At 44.3% G+C, this 16,849-nt stretch overlaps 1 protein-coding gene across 1 annotated transcript; it reads right to left on the reverse strand.

Annotated features, from left to right (window-relative positions):
* Positions 1 to 620: 620 nt before the first annotated feature.
* On the reverse strand, positions 621 to 16,849 carry CRYM (crystallin mu). The gene is made up of 8 exons (XM_058569909.1): positions 16,648 to 16,849; positions 16,027 to 16,180; positions 14,088 to 14,150; positions 9,255 to 9,356; positions 7,167 to 7,350; positions 3,646 to 3,767; positions 2,870 to 2,954; positions 621 to 967 (listed from the first exon to the last, which is right to left on the reverse strand). The coding sequence occupies exons 1-8, from the start codon at positions 16,815 to 16,817 to the stop codon at positions 903 to 905; spliced, it is 945 nt and encodes a 314-aa protein (XP_058425892.1). The 5' UTR covers positions 16,818 to 16,849; the 3' UTR covers positions 621 to 902.

Raw genomic sequence — 16,849 nt, forward strand, 5'->3', positions numbered from 1 at the left:
GAGCTGAGGGATGGAGAGAGCAAGACTGGGTCCTGATGACACCTGGAGCCCCTGGATACAGTTGCAGCTGAAACTAGTTACCTGTGTACTTCTTAATTATAAGAGCCAATAAATTCCATTCCTTATTCATTCATTCATTCATTCAGCTTAAGGTAGTTGGAGGTGTTGTCTGTATCACTTGTGACCAAAGGAGTTCTGACCCATATAGAAACTCCATCGTTCCTTGAATTATAAGCCAGAAACCAAAGGCTATTGTATGACCCCATTTATATGAAAAGTCCAGAAGAGGTAAATCCATAAAGACAGAAAGTAGATTACTGGTTGGCAGGGGCTGGGAAGAAGGGAATGGGGAGTGACTACTAATGGGTACCGTGTTTCTTTTTGGGGTGATGAAAATGTCCTGGAATTAGACAGTGGTGATGGTTGCACAACTCTGTGAATATACTAAAAACCACTGAATTGTACACTTCTGTGAATTTTATGGTACGTAAATTGTATGCCAATTTAAAAAATAGAAAAAAATTTAATTATAGTCATTGGATCTGTCCCAGGGAGTGAGTGGAAGCACTTGATCCCTTTACTTTCCTTGCCATGAGGGATAGAAGTTACCAAAGAAGAACTGCAGAATTGGAAAATGCTTTATTTCAGGGAATTACAGAAGTAGTGAAATACAAGGGGAAAAAGTGCTAGTATAGTCTGGTGTTACAGAAGAAATGGCCACCTAGTTTTGCTTTCCACCTACAAACATAAGTAGGGATCTCATTATTCAGGGTAAGACATGATAAGCACAAAACATAGCTCACTGGGCACTGGGCTCCCTCATTTGATCTAGAAATTATGAGACAATTGGTGGCAACATCCCTTGAGCTGTAGTATCCACCTCAATGCAAAGTTCCATCATTTTATTTACCAGACGACCAGGAATCATACACCAGCTTGGCTGCAACCAGGTCTTCCACCGCCATTCCTGGAATGGACAGAAATTTGGTTCACTCTTTGTCAGAACTTCTCCTGAAACAGCCCAGGCCCCTTGCCTGGCAGTTTCCTGATACATTGTCTGTGCTGCTAATACTCATCATGGACAGATAGCAGAGGAGAGCTCAGGCTTGGAGGCTCTGTGAAGGGTAGGGCAAGGCAGGGAATATAATACAAAGCAAGACATGCCCACCAAACAAATTTTAAGTATCCTTCAAAGTTTAGTTCAGGGGTCAGAAAGCTTTCTGTAAAGGGCTAGATGGTAAACATTTTAGGCTTTGCAGGCCATATGGTCTCTGTTGCAATTACTCAGCTCTGCAGTTGTAGTGCAAAAGCAGCCATAGGCAATAGGTAAACAAATGAGCCTGGCTGTGTCCAATAAAATTTTCTTTATGGACAATGAAGTTTGAATTTCATAAAATTTCCATGTGTCACAAAATATTTTTTTGTTTTTCTTTTTTCCAATCATGTGAAAATATAAAAACCATTCCTAGCTTGTGGGCTGTACAAAAACATTTGGTGGGCTGGGTTTGGCCCACAGGCTGCGGTTTGCTGACCCCCGGTCTAGTCCAGACCCTGCATCCTTTAGCAGCTCCCCTTTGTCTTGTAGTTTTGGTTACATACCTTAACCTCTAATGGGTACATGTTCTTAAAGCGTGGGGGCTGGTTTTTATTAATTTTGTAGCTATCACTGCACCCAGTTACAGAGCATGATAACATAATAGCTGTTTAATATGTATGTGCTAGATGAAAGGATATGACAATAAACCAATCCCCAAAAGTGAGAAAACAAAAACAGCTCCAAAGGGTAGAGCAGGTTTCTGCAGTGGTCTGTCTCCTGCAGGGGGTCGGCTGACCTCTGACCTGCTAGAAACTCTTAAACTTCCAGATAGAACTGAATCAGTGTGATGTCCTTGAACCAGGCTCTAGGTAAAGTTTATACTGCCTTTGCCTGTCTTCCCGTGCATGAGAGATTTTAAAAATATTTAACAGCCAGCAAGTCATGGATACTGAGTGATTGGTATGGGTGCCGGGTGGCTGGAGCATTCCTAATGCTCTGCCAAGCATTAAAGCTTTGGTGCTTGATCATAAGAAATATGGAAGATCTTTAGAGAAGAACAGAGGACATTCTTGAGGGGCTCAGTTTACCAACCAGTTTCGGAGTATTTCAGTATTTTAGGAGTATTAGCTGAATATCAGCTCTGTTACCAATATCAGCTCTGTGTGTCCATGTTCTTACATCTGGTGAGGTGGGATAGCTGGGCTGAGGGGCAGACCAGCCACTAGGAGCCCACACTTTGTTGGGCTTCTGCCTGTACCAACTCAGGTAGTAGTGGGGCTCCCCACGGAAGCCCTCCTCAAATCAGCAAACGGGGGTAGGGAAGGACGGAAAAAAGAGGTGTCAGGCTGTACTTCCTGTCTGGGTGTCTCTCATGTTCGGTTTCCCTGCCATTTCCCTTAAGCTCCCTGCCTTTTAACATCTTTATCCCCCCCCACCCCTGAAGGATATCTTCTTCTCAGTTTCATTTACATTTAAGTCTAAATGATTTACTGCTGACACTTGCTATGCGCAAATCGTTTTACACACACACCTCACTTAATTCTTATAAAAACTCAAGGTAACAGGTAAAGAAACCGTGGCTCAGAGAGGTGAGGTCATTTGCCCAAAAACGCATGCCCAGGGAGTGGCAGAGAAGGGAATCCACCCCAGGACTGCCTAGTTCCAGAGTTCATGGGCTTACCCACTATGCTAAGACAAGTAAATAATTGACCCAAATGATGGATTTCACAATGATTCAGCTACGGAGCCTGGTGACTCATTCCTCTTCCTACCAATGGGTAAACCTGCCTTGTGCTCTGGTTAGATTTGTGCCCTGGGAGCAATGGCCCTTACCCAAAGACTTGAACACCGTGGTCTTCTCACAGTGGGCTGGCTTCACTCCCTTCACCACTTCTCCCAGTTCAGCGAAGATCTCAGCCTGTGAAATGAACACACACTGACCCAGGCCACGGAGCTAATGTCTGCTCTGGCCAGGTCCTGAAGCCAGGTCAGGGAGGGCATCCCTTAACTGGATAAGGGATAAATTGGATAAAAAGATCATTGGTGAACTGGGTGATGTCAGGGAGGATGCTTCCTCCTTGAATCCTGTTTGGGCAGCATCTGCCTTTATGATACCACAAATGCAGAGATACAAGTTTCTGGACAGGGGAATATCCTGCCAGGACACTGTCTTCGTGAGGAAATGGGCATGTTCTTATCTGAACATTCATTTTGGCAGCCCCCTTCTTGTTTCTTTGCCCTGATTACAAAAGAAAAAGAAGGCCAGAAAGTGGCCAACCATAGTCCTACATTGTTGGCCACATTGGGAAGGTTTCCAGGCTGCAACAAGCTCCCATCTCCCAACCCCATTGCTTTATAGGACAGCCCAGTCCAATGGAATCCATCAAGCTTCTCCCTCCAGACAAAGGAAAACACATGTCATCACCATAATAGCCACAATATTCTGAAAGGGGATTAGAAAAGATTGAGAGATGTTTAGGAGCTGTCACCCCACAAAGAGGTGGGAGTGACCGAAGTCTGGAGCAGGCCAAATAGATGGGGAAGTTAATGAAACCCTGAGATCCCCAGGAGGCCAGCTGGGCAGCAGCCCACCAGGAGAAGAGGCTCACCCCTGACAAGAGGACATCTCCAGACTCTTTCAGGGCAGCCTCCTGGGAATCCACGTACAGCACCGCTTGTTTCATGAGCTCATCATCCAGCTCTCTCCAGTCGGGTCTGCTCGCTCCGATGGCTAAAAGACAGCAAAACAGACCCTGAGCCCAGAAACAGTCGCAAGGGATGCTAAATGCGCCAAAGAATGGAAGAAGGGTGAGGAAAAGAAGGGGACAGAGGACACATGGGAACATTCAGATTTGGAATGCCTTATTTCCCCAGGCCAACCCCTTCCCAATCAGCAAGACTGAATATTCACTAATAAGAATAATACCTACCACTTTTTCCTTTCCATTTCATATCCCATCTCATTCCTAAAAGATTTTGAGGCAACTTAGCATTCATTTACCGGGTGCCTACTCTCTGTGGTATGTTTCACATATACTATTTATAGTCTTCACAAGTACACTTCATATCTGATTCCCATTGATGAGATGCACAAACTGAGGCTCAAAGAAATGAAAGTGAAGGTGCTTGCCAAAGTTATGTACCTAATAAGTGCATCTAGGTCTGGGAGAGCGCCATGCCTTTTGTGCCTCTTCCACTTATCGGGAGCAGTGACTTCCCTACAAAAACCTCAAACAGAGATATCACTTGCAGTTTATTCATACCCCACACTCCTCTGTCTTCTGTCTGTCTGCTTGCTCTTCAATCATTCCCATTCCTCACCCCCAACCACTTCTCTCTTAACTCATGACAAAAAAGCCAAGTGTCAGGGTCATGAAGAAAACACAACAAAGAAAATTGGCTCCATCCTAACACTGAGGTTTCACATCCTCTACAGAGTCCAGAACTGTAACAGTGAATCCAAGGAATCATGTCTCCTGGCACCAGCACGTAGGATAACACAGAGGCTGCAACCAAATGCCTGCAGGGCCAGGCAGGTCATGAAAATGAGCAAAGCTGGTCAGAGGGACTGGATTGGAAATGATGGAGACCGAGGTACACAGAAGAAACCAGGCCCTTCTAAAAAGGACATTGTTCAGTTCCAGCTAATTATTGCCATGTGAGAATGCAGGTCCACTGTTAGATATTCCCATTTTTTTTTTTAAAAAAAAGAAGCAGGAAATCTATTTGCATGTGTTATTTCTTGTTTTAAGAACACTCTATGGTCCAAACAAAACATATCTGCTGGCTGGATCCGGCCCACGGCCAGCGGTCTTTGGAAGCTGCTATAAAGCCTGATACCAACATAAGGCAGCATTTATATGCCTTCTCATGCTGCTGTCCAGTTTTCTCTACTTGTTCCCTTTCCTGCTGTTCTCCCTCACTCTAATTTTCAAAGAAAGTGGTGTAAAAATGCCCATCTTGAAGGTTGTTTGTGTGGGGAGTTCTACAGAACAAAAGCACTAACGAAGCTCGTAAGTAAATCATAAACTGGTGGGAAAAACTCTAGCTTCTCAAGTCATCTCTTCTCATTGCACTTGTTCCTCCAGTTCTTCTGAGCAGGGTGAGTTCTCAAAGGGCTGTGTGACGCCACGTGGGCAGATGGAGGTGGGCCAGGCAGCAAATGGCAGGGCCTGACTCAGACTGGGCTCTGGCCTTGCTTCAGTGGGGCTGGAATGGGTGAGGGTCAGACAGTGGCTGGTGGGGGATGGACGCAGGAGAAGGAGATGCAGGGGAGATTGGAATTGAGCCTATCTCTTAGCCAAGCTGTAAAGAAGGAAAAATCTGTTATTGGTGTTTCCCCGTCAACTGTACTTGTAACATACTTTTCTTAAGTATATTTGTGCCTCTGTGAACACATAAACCAGTTTTGTCTTTAGGCTAGGGAAATATAAGAGATGCCTTGACTTAAAATCAAGCCAGCCCTTCTGGGAGAGAGATTCAAAGTGTGAGAGGGATCCAATGTGAGGGAGATTCTCTGTTACTGGCTTTCAAGATGGAGTGTCCACGTGACAAGGAATGTGGGCAGCCTCTAGGAGCTGAGAGTGGCCCCAAGGAAATGGGCACCTTTGTCCTACAACGTAAAGAACCTGCCACAACCACGTGAGCCTGGAAGAGGACTCTAGATGAGACTGTAGCCTGGATAACACCTTGATTTCGTCCTTGTGTGAGCAGAGGACCCAGCTAACCCAGGCTCAGACTCCTGAGCCACAGAAACTGAGATAATAAATACATGCTGTTTTAAGCTGAAAAAAAAAAAAAAATCAGTCTTATTGAAGATTCAGCTCTTGTCTATTTCACCAAGAACTGGTTTCTCTTAATTTCCCAAGTCCTTCCTGAAATGGTCCATAAAGCCAGCTCCGACCCATCTCTTACCTACCAGCTAAGCCATACCTCTTACCTACCCCCTAAACTCACATCATAACACCAGTCCCACAAAGGCTGAGACCTTCGATTTGCTTTGGCCCATTCCTCAAACATGCCACGTTTTGTGTCCTTCACAGAACTTATCCTTAGCTAGAACTATCTAGTTCATCTATTTGTTTACTTGTTCCTTATCTATCTCCTCTCAGTAGAATGTAAGCACCAGGAGAGCAGTGACCTTGAGTGCTGGTTTATTGTGGAATCCCCAGTATCTAGAACAGTGGCTGGCACATAGTAGGGATTCAACATAAATTTGTGAATGAATGCATCATCATGGTACTTGGCTCTTGCCTGCTCATCTGCCAATGTGTGCAGACATCTTAGCTTTTGAGTTCACACCATGTGCTTGTCATTAAAACATGGGGTACTGATAACATGTTTAAATCCTCTAGTTTTCGCCTGCTCGCTCACCAGAATCTAGTCTTCTTATTGAAAGATAATATGGAGTATTATTTAAGAGCTTAGGCTCTGAGGATAGATTGCCTCAGTTCAAGTCCCAGCTCTGCCACTAAGAACCTCTGACTTTGGGCAAGTTACTCAATCTCTCCTTGCCTTGGTTTACTCACCCATAAAATGAGGGTCATGATAATAATAGCACCGACCTCAAAAGGAATGTAAGGATTAGATAACATAATACATATAAAAAATTTAGAACAGCACCTGCAATAGTAAGTATTCAATATAGACCAGCTCTTGCTATAAACCCCAGGGCCATTTGAGGATCTTCAGAGGCCCCAGGAACTCTTATGTTTAGAGTCCCATCCCATCACTATTGCTATTAAAAAGCATCCACATGTCACATTAAATGTCTTTTGTGCTGCAATTAAAAAAAAAGATTTTTTCATAATTCTAAATGTTAAGAATAAATAAGTCATTTGGCTTTTGTAATTTAAACTTCACTACATTTAAGAACTGAGCTGTGACTGACCATTTGCCGTAATGTTACATTACACAGAACCTTAATTAAATTTATTAGTTTCAAGTTTGCTATTTTTGTTTCATATTTTGGAGTGAATACTGTTTTTCAGGACTCACATGTTTCTGAGGCCCTTAAAAAGCTCAGGCATTTTGCATGAGTGAAACAGCTCTGCAGATGCGGCCCTTTGGTCCAGCCTAGAGACGAGTCTGGCCTCCACCTACCCATGGCTCATGGAGCCACTGTGCTTACCATTGATGTGAGCCCCTGGCTTCACCCATTCACCAAATAAAATGGGCTCTGTCGCCATGGTGACTGTGATGATCACATCTGCACCTGTCACAGCCTCCTGGACCGATGAACAGACCTGTACCTCTCCTTGCACTGTGTCCGCAAACTTCTCCGCTTTTTGCTTGGTGCGATTCCATATCCTCACCTTCATTGAGGGTAACAAGAGGACATTGGTGCCATGACTGTTTGGCTGTTTATGTTATATCAAGCCCTGGGGTGCCAAGGGAAAGTTGAACCACTTTGGGGTAAGGGCTGTGGTTATTTAAATCATTCCCTAGGGAGAATGAGCACTTGATCAAGGGTACAGCGTTAATCTGGGCAGACACCTGGCCAGATATTTGAAAATGACCTTTCTCTACCCCTTTCCCCTTATAAAGAAGGGGGGAAGGTTTTCAGTTCTAGCTTGGGACATATAGCCCCAGTAGCATAATATATATATAGTGCTTAATATATATATATAATATAGCTTGATGATTACTAGAGCAAGTTCTGGAGCTAGGCAGGCTTGGAATCAATCCCCGCTTTACCTCTTACTGCTCCTGGAGTTACTTAACCTCATTCAGCCTAAGTTTTCATGTCTGTAAAATGTGAATGACAACTGGGCAAAGTCAGCAACAAATTCACACTTTATGTTTGAGACTCTGTAAAGGGGTCATAGCAGGTGTGGGATTCCCAAACGGGATTATCTACGGCAGTGCTGTGCACAGGATAACTTCGTCTCTAATGGGTGTGTAGGGAATGAAAGATGGGAAGGGTCTGAGGAGTGAATGGTGCAGCAGATGAAAAGGCCAAGAGTAGTAGCTACAATTAGAATTCTGGAAGGTGCTGGAGGGTAGAGGCGGAGGTTATTGGCATCACCAGGAGGTGGACACTTGCCAGCTTGCTGAACAGATTTCGATGTCTGGGGTGGGGGTTGTCAGCCTTCAACTGAAAATAAGGCCTAAATGATCTCTCTTAAGAAAATATGACAAAATAGAAATAAATGTTATGTCTAAGTAAATTCAGCAACCAAGGTGAAAAACAATATAGCATGCTCAGTCATAAGAGAATGGTTAACCATACCACCCTTCTTGATAGAAAATTATGCAAATACTATGCAAAAAGTAGGTAATCTGGAAAAGTGATGGTGTTAGAACATTCAATGAAAAGACAGGATACACAACTATGTTATACAAAGCTGATGAGAGAAGACTGGAAAATGTTAACTGCTTGTCTTTGAAAACAGATAAAGGGGAATTTTTCTCTTCTTTTCTTCCTTACAATCCACATTTCCTAAAGCAGAGGTATTATTTTTATAATAAAAAATGATACTTTAAATCTGTCCCACTCCTTTCATACAAGTACAAAAAAATAAAATAAAAAGTAGCATCAAATATTCCCAGTAGGAAGTGTGAGTCACGATGGGGTAAAGGTGGACCAACATATAGGCTGCAGAAGGGGATGCTGTGGCCTCCTGCCCTCTAGGTCTCATTCCCAGTTCCTGGATCCATAACCCTGAATACTTAAAGACTCCCGGATTCTCCTAAGAGAAGCACAGAGAAAGGCCCAAAGGACAACTGAATGTATATACAGTCGTGACCCGCATAAAAACGTTTTAGTCAAGGATGGACCACATATAAGATGGTGGTCCCATAAGATTAGTACCATATAGCCTAGGTGTATAGTAGGCTATACCATCTAGGTTTGTGTAAGTACACTCTATGATGTTCGCACAACAACGAAATCGGCTAACGACGCATTTCTCAGAACATATCCCCGTTGTTAAGTGATGCACGATGCTAATGAATATAATATAATCCTTTAACTAACGTAGCTGCCTCGCTGCAACCTCAGGCGAACCCTGTGAATTGAGAAACTGGAAAGAGGTGATTCAGGCCTTCCCCCCACTCTTTACCTTCAACGGGGCTTCTGGGCAAGTCATTATAAGAATGGTCTAGACGGGACTCTCCACCTAACTCTTTCAGCATAACCCACATTGCAGTGAAGGCGTATAGACAAAGGTCATGGCCATTTGCTCCCCCCATCTCCCCCAACCCTCCCTCGACTTACCTCCTTAAAGCAGAACTGCTCTGTGAAGACCTCATAATGGCTGTAGGCCTGGACCCCAGCCCCAAGGATGCATAACACTTCACTGCTGGGCGGTTTCAAAAACTATTTGAGAGAAATGAGATGGAAAAGGTCAAAGGAGACACTAGCAGCAAGGTAAAGAACAAATATAGTTTGAGTATGAGGTGACTTCTGTCCTATCTTCAGCTCCCTTAAGAACTCTGGGGTAACATATGTCCTATCCTCTCACCCCCACCCCCTGGTAACCACCATTTTACTCTCTGTTTTTAAGAGTTTGGCTTTTTCAGATTAAGCCCTAGAGATCTAATGCACAGTATAGCAAATACAGACAACAATATTGTATTATAATCATCAAACTAGCTAAGAGACTAGAACTTAATCATCCCAACCACTAAAAAGGAAGTGCTAGTTATCGCTACAATGTCAAACATATTACAATATATAAATGTACTAAATAAACATGTTGTACCCCTTAAATTTACACAATGTTATATGACAAATATATTTTAAAAAAACCTCTCAGGCAATCAAGAAGTTGTCATTTTGTGTTTGTTTCCCCTCCATAGAATGTGGAGGGAAGGAATGAGCCTTCACTGAGCACTTAATGTATGCCAATGCTTAACCCACATGATCTCATTTAATCCAGACAATGACCCTATGAGCCAGATACTCTTATTGTTATCCTCTTCCTACAGATGAAGAAATTGAGGTCCAGACAGGTTAAGTAGCTTGCACAGGGTCCCACAATTATTAAATGGCACAGCGGGGTTCTAAAACCACATCTTTTATTCTCCAAAGCCCACATTCTTTCTCCCATGCTACCCCATCTCAGGGACATGATAAGCAACACCCACTTCTCAGAGCCCTGAGTTGCTACTAAGAGCCACCTGGAATCCATGAGCCTTGTGATGCAGGGTTCTCAGCTATGTTTGCTCAGCCCACTCTCTGTTGATTGTTTCTCAGCCTCTATCTTCTTTTAAAGAGGAACGTTGAGCTGGAACTCGTGGCACCTGCTAAGGGTGTATGTGTGTCTGTGTTTGGAAGTGGGGTTCTACGATCAACTCATGTCATGTGACACTCTTCCAGTGAAGTCTTTTTGACCTCCCTGATAGAATTCACCACTTCATAGCACTTACTTATTTACAGATTTATTTTCTTGTACTGGTCTGTAGGCCCCATGAGGACAGAGACAGTTTTATTTGCACAGAATTGGCACACATCTCCTATTACCTATAAGAAATAGAGCAGCGTTTCTCAACTTGGAACTACTGACATTTGGGCTGGATAATTCTTTGTTGGCAGTGGCTGGGGAGTGGAAGGGTGGTGGTGGGAGGGGTGGGCTGTCCTGTGCATTAGAGGATGTTTAGCAGCATCCCTGGCCTCTATCCATTAACACCCCCCACACTTGCAGTTGTGACAACCAAAAATGTCTCCAGACATTGCTAAATGGCCCTGGGGCAGGTGGTAAAATTGTCCTTGGTTGAGAACTGGGATGGAGGAAGGACATCTCTTGCCCCTCAAACTATGTGTATTAAATAAGACCCTCTTCTGCCTTTTCTCTATTTCATTTAGTAAAATTTGAGTTCCTTGGGTCTGTTTTTTCTTACAGTGCTAATTATTGAAATTCTGGAGTATAATCTTAAAAGTGAAAGTCTTCTTAATTATTAATTCCTAGCAAAAAGGAGTCTCAGAAATATTAGCAGATGTTCATTTCTCCTATAGCTGCACAGGGAGAGAGACCATTTTGCGCCATAAAATATAGTTCAAAGAAGCTGATTTAAAAAGTTTTCAAAATGACAGTATCCACAAAACTAGCAATCTTATGCTCTTGTCCAATAAGGAGAATTAGGTGATTTTTCCTTAACTAAAACAATTTTTTTTCCTGTTCGCAGTTAATATGACTCTATTCTTGGAAGTACACTTGGGCTTCAGAAACTGTTGCAGTGTCCTGTAAAAGTAACCTTCAACCTCTGGAACTAAATCTCTAATTCTCATTGGTTGTCTTACTTGATAATTTGTTGCCCTGGTAATAATGTTATACCTGACATCTCTTTTCCTAAATGGTATAACGTTTATAAGACTCATAACAGGATTAATGGCACTTCGTTCTTTTCCCAAAAGCATGCAGATAATTGAAAACGTGCATATGAATCTGATAGGTTTCTCACTGAAACAAAGAGTTTGAAAGTCTGTGTTTCATTGACATTTGCTAAGGCCTTGTGTGGTCTGGCACTCCCATCTCTTCAGCGCCCTCTCACGCTCCCCTGTGCTTCCTGTCCTCCAGCCACACCGGCCTCCTTACAGTTCCTCAAGCACATGTGCCTCTGTCAACCACAGGGCCTTTGCACAGGTTCTTTCCTCTGCCTGGAATACTTTCCCCTCTGCGCCTCACAAGTAACTCTGATTATTCTTCAAATCTCAGCTCAGATAGCCTTTACACAGGAAAAATCTTCCCAAATCTCACCCACTAGATCAAGACCCCCCATTTTAACTCTCATAGCACTTCACCCCTTTCATTCAATGTATTTGTCAGAGTTGTAGTTTCACATTTATTGGTATGATCTTTGGATTAATATCTGTCTCCTCAAGTGGACTCTGTGCTCCATGGTGGCAGGCACTGTATCTATTTTGCTCACCATTCTATGACTCATGCTGAGCATGGGGCCTGGCGCCTGCTGGGCACTCAAATATTTGTTGAAAAAATGCATGTCAGAGATAAACCCTGATACATATTGCCATCTTGAGAAAGCGTGTCAGAGTCGCCAACTAAGGTTATATGTAACCCAAATGCAAAGAAGTTATAGTGTCCATCAGACCCGAGAACTTTCTGTATTTCTCATCCTCCTCCCAAAAGCCCTAACTGAAAGAGAAGTGGTGGAAAAGGAAAGCATTCTACTCTTAGGGGGAGAAAAGTAAAATAGATCCGTTGTTCCTTATAGAAATAACCCATCTGAGCCTCTGGGAACAAAGCTGTGAGGTTTCAGCCTAAACTCGGAAGCATCAACCCAATGATTCTCCACTCTCTTGACAGTGCAGACTTTTATCAGTGCGACAAAGCACGGTGTAACTGAGAGCTGGGTCTACAACAGTTTGGTCCCCAAACCTAGCTGATCATCAGACTGAACCAGAGACTATTAAAAAAACTAGTTTCTGGGTCCCCACCCTCAGCCATTTTGATTCAGCGGTTTTGGGAAGCTGAATTTTTAAAATACCCCCCAGGTGATGCTGCTGCATAACTTGAAGTGGAAACTACCGATCTGGGACAAGACCCACAGCTACCTGGGTTAAGTGACTTCAGGAAACCCTAGTCTCCATTTCCTTCTGAGCAAAGTGAGGCCAATGATACTTGTTCCGCCTTCTTCACAGAAACCCAAAGGAAGTCGAGACAATAGGTTGGGAATTATTTTGAAAACCACCAAAGTCCTTTACAAATGGAAGGCAGTATTGTCAGAGTCATTCTGTTCCTAAGTTATCAGCAAACATATCTCAAGGAGCCCCTCAATTAATCCAGTCTGAGTTGGGCCTGCATATAATTTAAAAAACCAGTTCAACGAGGTGTGTACTGTATTCTACTCCCTTCCCATATAATTACCAGACTAATCCTCTCATTCTTCCCTCCCCATCATATGCTTAGAAGACCTTAACACACTTATGGTCTGAACACCTGGTCTTTGCTGCTCCAACCCTCCCCCAGGTCCCGCATTTTCTTTGTATTCAGGCTTCATAAACCAGCAGTCCCAGACCTTGTGCTTCTCCATTTAATGGGAAAGATTCCAGTGTCCAATCATTCCCACAGACACCCAGTTTTCAAAGCCTCCTCTTCTTAACTCTAACCTCTAAAAATACTGTTTTTCTTGTACCCCGACACAGCTTAGGGACATCTTCACCCCCATCACTTGCTTTACCTTCTGCCCAGAGAGGTCCTCCCCTCCTCCCATTTCTGCATGGTTCGCTCATTCACTTCCTTCAGTTTTTACTCAAATGTCACCTTCTCAGTGAGATCTTTCCTGGATAATTTAAAATGTCACCCTTCCCCAATACTCTCGAGTTAGCTTTATTTCCATCCTTCTAACATACTATGTGTTTTATGTTGTTGTTGTTGTTTTAGCAAACCCTAGTGTATTATTAAACTCAAAAGAGACTTGTTGTTGATGGTTAATTATTTTTTAGCAAATCTTACTATGTGTTTTAGTTTTTATTTTGTTTATTGTCTAACCTCCCCTGTGTGTGCCACTCTCTGTCTTGTTCACTGCCATATGCCCAGCATTTAGAACCGTGCCTGACATGTGGTAGGATCTCATTCAATACTGGCTGAATGAATACATGAGTCTGGCTTGGATCTGTTCAGCTCCCCCTCTGCTTCTTATGCAGTACTGGCTCTGCCCTATGGGGCAACCACACTGATCTACCAGGAGCAGTGTCATACAAGGGCAGGAAAGCAGTCCTGGGAGGGGGAGAGGTCAAGTCTTAAATTCTTGCTCTTCCACTTAGTGATCCTGAGCAACTCACATAACCTCTCTGAGCCAGATTCCCTATATGTGGCAAATGGAGATAATCATATCTATTTTGCAAGGTTGATGTGAAGATCAGGAATAATGCATGGAAAGGACCTGGAATCTGGTTGTGCTCATTAAATGGTAGCTAATAATTTCGTGAATCACTGTGCTCACCTGACATCCCATATCTGGTACGTGGCTCCAGCTATGTCCAATGAAAAACCAAAATAAGTTCCTCATTTCCTTAGGCTTTCAAGCTTGAGACATCCAACCCCACCCACCGACTCACCTTGATAGCACAGCCAGGCACTGGTCTTACCTTGGTGGCGATGGCAGATACTGCAGCTGTTCTCTTTGCAGTTATGATATTTCCATCCATGACCTGGAGGAAAGGACAGACAGTAAACAGGGGCACCCCTACCCACTACGTAGGCGGAGAGAAGCAGCTCTAAAAGAGGAGCCCTATGAAGCATTATAGTATCCTACAAAGAGTGTGTCAGACCTGGATCCAATTCTTCCATCTACCAGAAATGCACCTTTGAACAAATATCTTAATCTCTAAGCACTGGCTTCCTCACTTGTGAAAACAAAGATAATGCCAACCATTTAGAGGGGTTTCGTGAGGATTAAATGCATTGGCATACATGAAAACGTCTAGCACATAGTGAGCCCTCAAGGACTGCCTGTTTTCTTTTCTTGCCCTGGGATTCTCAAAACACCAATTAAAGAGGAACTTGAGGAATAAGAGTAAGCCATCTGACATCTGTGCAAGGGCCCTAAAACTATTCTTCAGTGGCTTCCAATGTCTTCCAATGGCTTCCACATGTAAGTGGCCTTACATGTGGGGAGCTTTGTAAAGATACAGATGTCCAGACATGACCTTTAGATTAACTGAATCTGAACCTCTAGGGGTGGGACCCAGCCATCCTTGTTTTTAAAAGCCCCCTGGTGATTCTGAATTACTTTTGGCTAATAATAACCACCATCCTTTGCACTCTTCTTCTCTATTTGTAAGTTATTCATCTCAGTTGATCCTCACCAGGTAGAATCAGTATTCTCATTTTATAGATGAGGAAGTGAATCACTTAGCTACTGAGCAGATTCAGGAAGAATCTAAGGGCTTGTCATTTAGTTTCAAAGCCTGAGCTGGTCCCACTTTCCTGGGGAATCACTGCTGGTAGATATCATGGATGTCATCTCCATTGGATGAATGTAGGTTGGGAAGAGCTAGATACTCTTCCCAGAGGTGTAACAAACAGCCAGCTTCCCTGGAGAGCCAGAAATTCAGGGGAGAAGGAGGATCTAAGGATCCAGGGAGGTTTGGGTAGAATTAGAGATTGTCCCTGATGACATCTCCATGGTCTGGTCTCAGAGGCAGCTTGGAGGGCACAGAGCATAGCAGTTAACAGTACAAGCTCAGACAGACCTAGAAATTGGGAGGAGAGAGGTGTAATAAAAACTCCCACAGAGGAATGTTGTCAGGATTGAATGAGATCAATTTCTCCTGCCTGGCACACGATAAGCGCTCAGTAAGAGGCAGGTAGAAAGGCAGCAGAGCTTGTTTTAAGAGAGTATAGGCCCTGGACTTACACTGAGTAGGTCTGAAGCGCAGCCATGCCATTTATTAGCTATGTAAATCTGGGTAAGCTGGGTATAGTTGCTCTACGACTCAGTTTCCTCATCTGCAAAATGGGGGTAATAGCATTACTTACCTCATAGAGTAGTTCTAAGATTAAGAGAGTTAATACATGTGAAGTGTTTAGAACAGGGCCTGACACATAAAGAGGGCTGAATAAATGTGGGCTACTGCTAATTTTTGTCACTATTATTAGATGTTAAAACAGATCACTGTGTACCCCTCAGAAAAGACTCCCAGGGATTACGGAACACTCTTCTCTTCCACGTTGCAGAGATTCACTAAATAAACGTTTCCTTGGCTACTGGGTTTGCTCAAGCTGTATATTTGGAGTAACTGGTATAGGACAAGAATATATTCAAGAATGATGAGATTATTACTTCCACAATGTCACACACTTGAAGCAGCAGTGGGCTCTGGTGCTGGGTTATGCATCCTTAGGCAGTCCTAGAAACAGATACACCATCACAGATAACCTTCACCATTGCTGGTATCCAGCTGCTTATAGAGGAGCATGTGTGGTCACAATCAAAACTCCCCCAGGGGCTCATGGAGAACTAACTTCGGAGTCTAGCTCTGGGCCCAGGGACCCCGCTCCAACCCAGGGCAGGGAGTTGCTCACCGCCAGAAGGGAGCCATTGCTGGGCTCAAAGAGTAGCACAGTGGCCTGGTGTGAGGGGACAGTGGAGGTGCTGCTGTGGCCCTCATAGAAGGTGACCAACTTGGTGGTCAGGGCGTCCTCTGCTGCACTGTAGGCCGGCATGACCCCCAGGAAGCTACAAGGAGAGAGGGAGCAGCTTCAACTCCTTCCCAACAACGCTGGGGTGTTTATCAAGCCCCCAAGTTCTTTCCTCTGTCACTGCCCTACTGGCCCTCTCCCTTCCCCCCATTCCTCTGCCCTTCCCTTAGGCAGTACGCAGAGTACGTTCAGGAGTCTGGCTCTGGATGAGAAAAGCCACCCCAGTTCTCTGTGTAACATTGGGTAAGTCACGTCACCCCTCTGAGTCTCAGTTTTCCCGTCGGTAAAAGAGTGGCATCAATACCTACCTATTAAACAAGGTAAGTCCCGTAAAGCGCCCACTTGGCCCAGTGGGCAGCGCACACATAAGTGGCAGCTGTCATTAGCAGTGATTAGCAAAGCCTCCCCTTGCTTTCACCCCGCCCCCTCGCTGCTTCCCTTCGCGCCCCTCCTCTTCCTCCTTTCCGGTTTCTCCAGCCCCTGGCCCTGGCCTTCTTCACTCACCCTCTGTGCTTGGCCACTGGCACCACGGTGCGCACCGGCTGCATGACCCCTCCATCGGGGCCGCTGGAAAAGTTGGCCAGAGCTGCCTCCAGAGGCGGGATGAGGAGGCTGGAGCTGCGGAGGTGGTCCTGCACCTCGGCCGCGCTGAGGAACGCAGGCGCCCGGCTCATCTCTCCACCTGCCTTCTAACCTCAGCGGGGAC

The sequence above is a fragment of the Diceros bicornis genome, chromosome 26 (genome assembly GCF_020826845.1).
Source record: "Diceros bicornis minor isolate mBicDic1 chromosome 26, mDicBic1.mat.cur, whole genome shotgun sequence".
In the NCBI taxonomy this organism is placed as follows: Eukaryota; Metazoa; Chordata; class Mammalia; order Perissodactyla; family Rhinocerotidae; genus Diceros; species Diceros bicornis.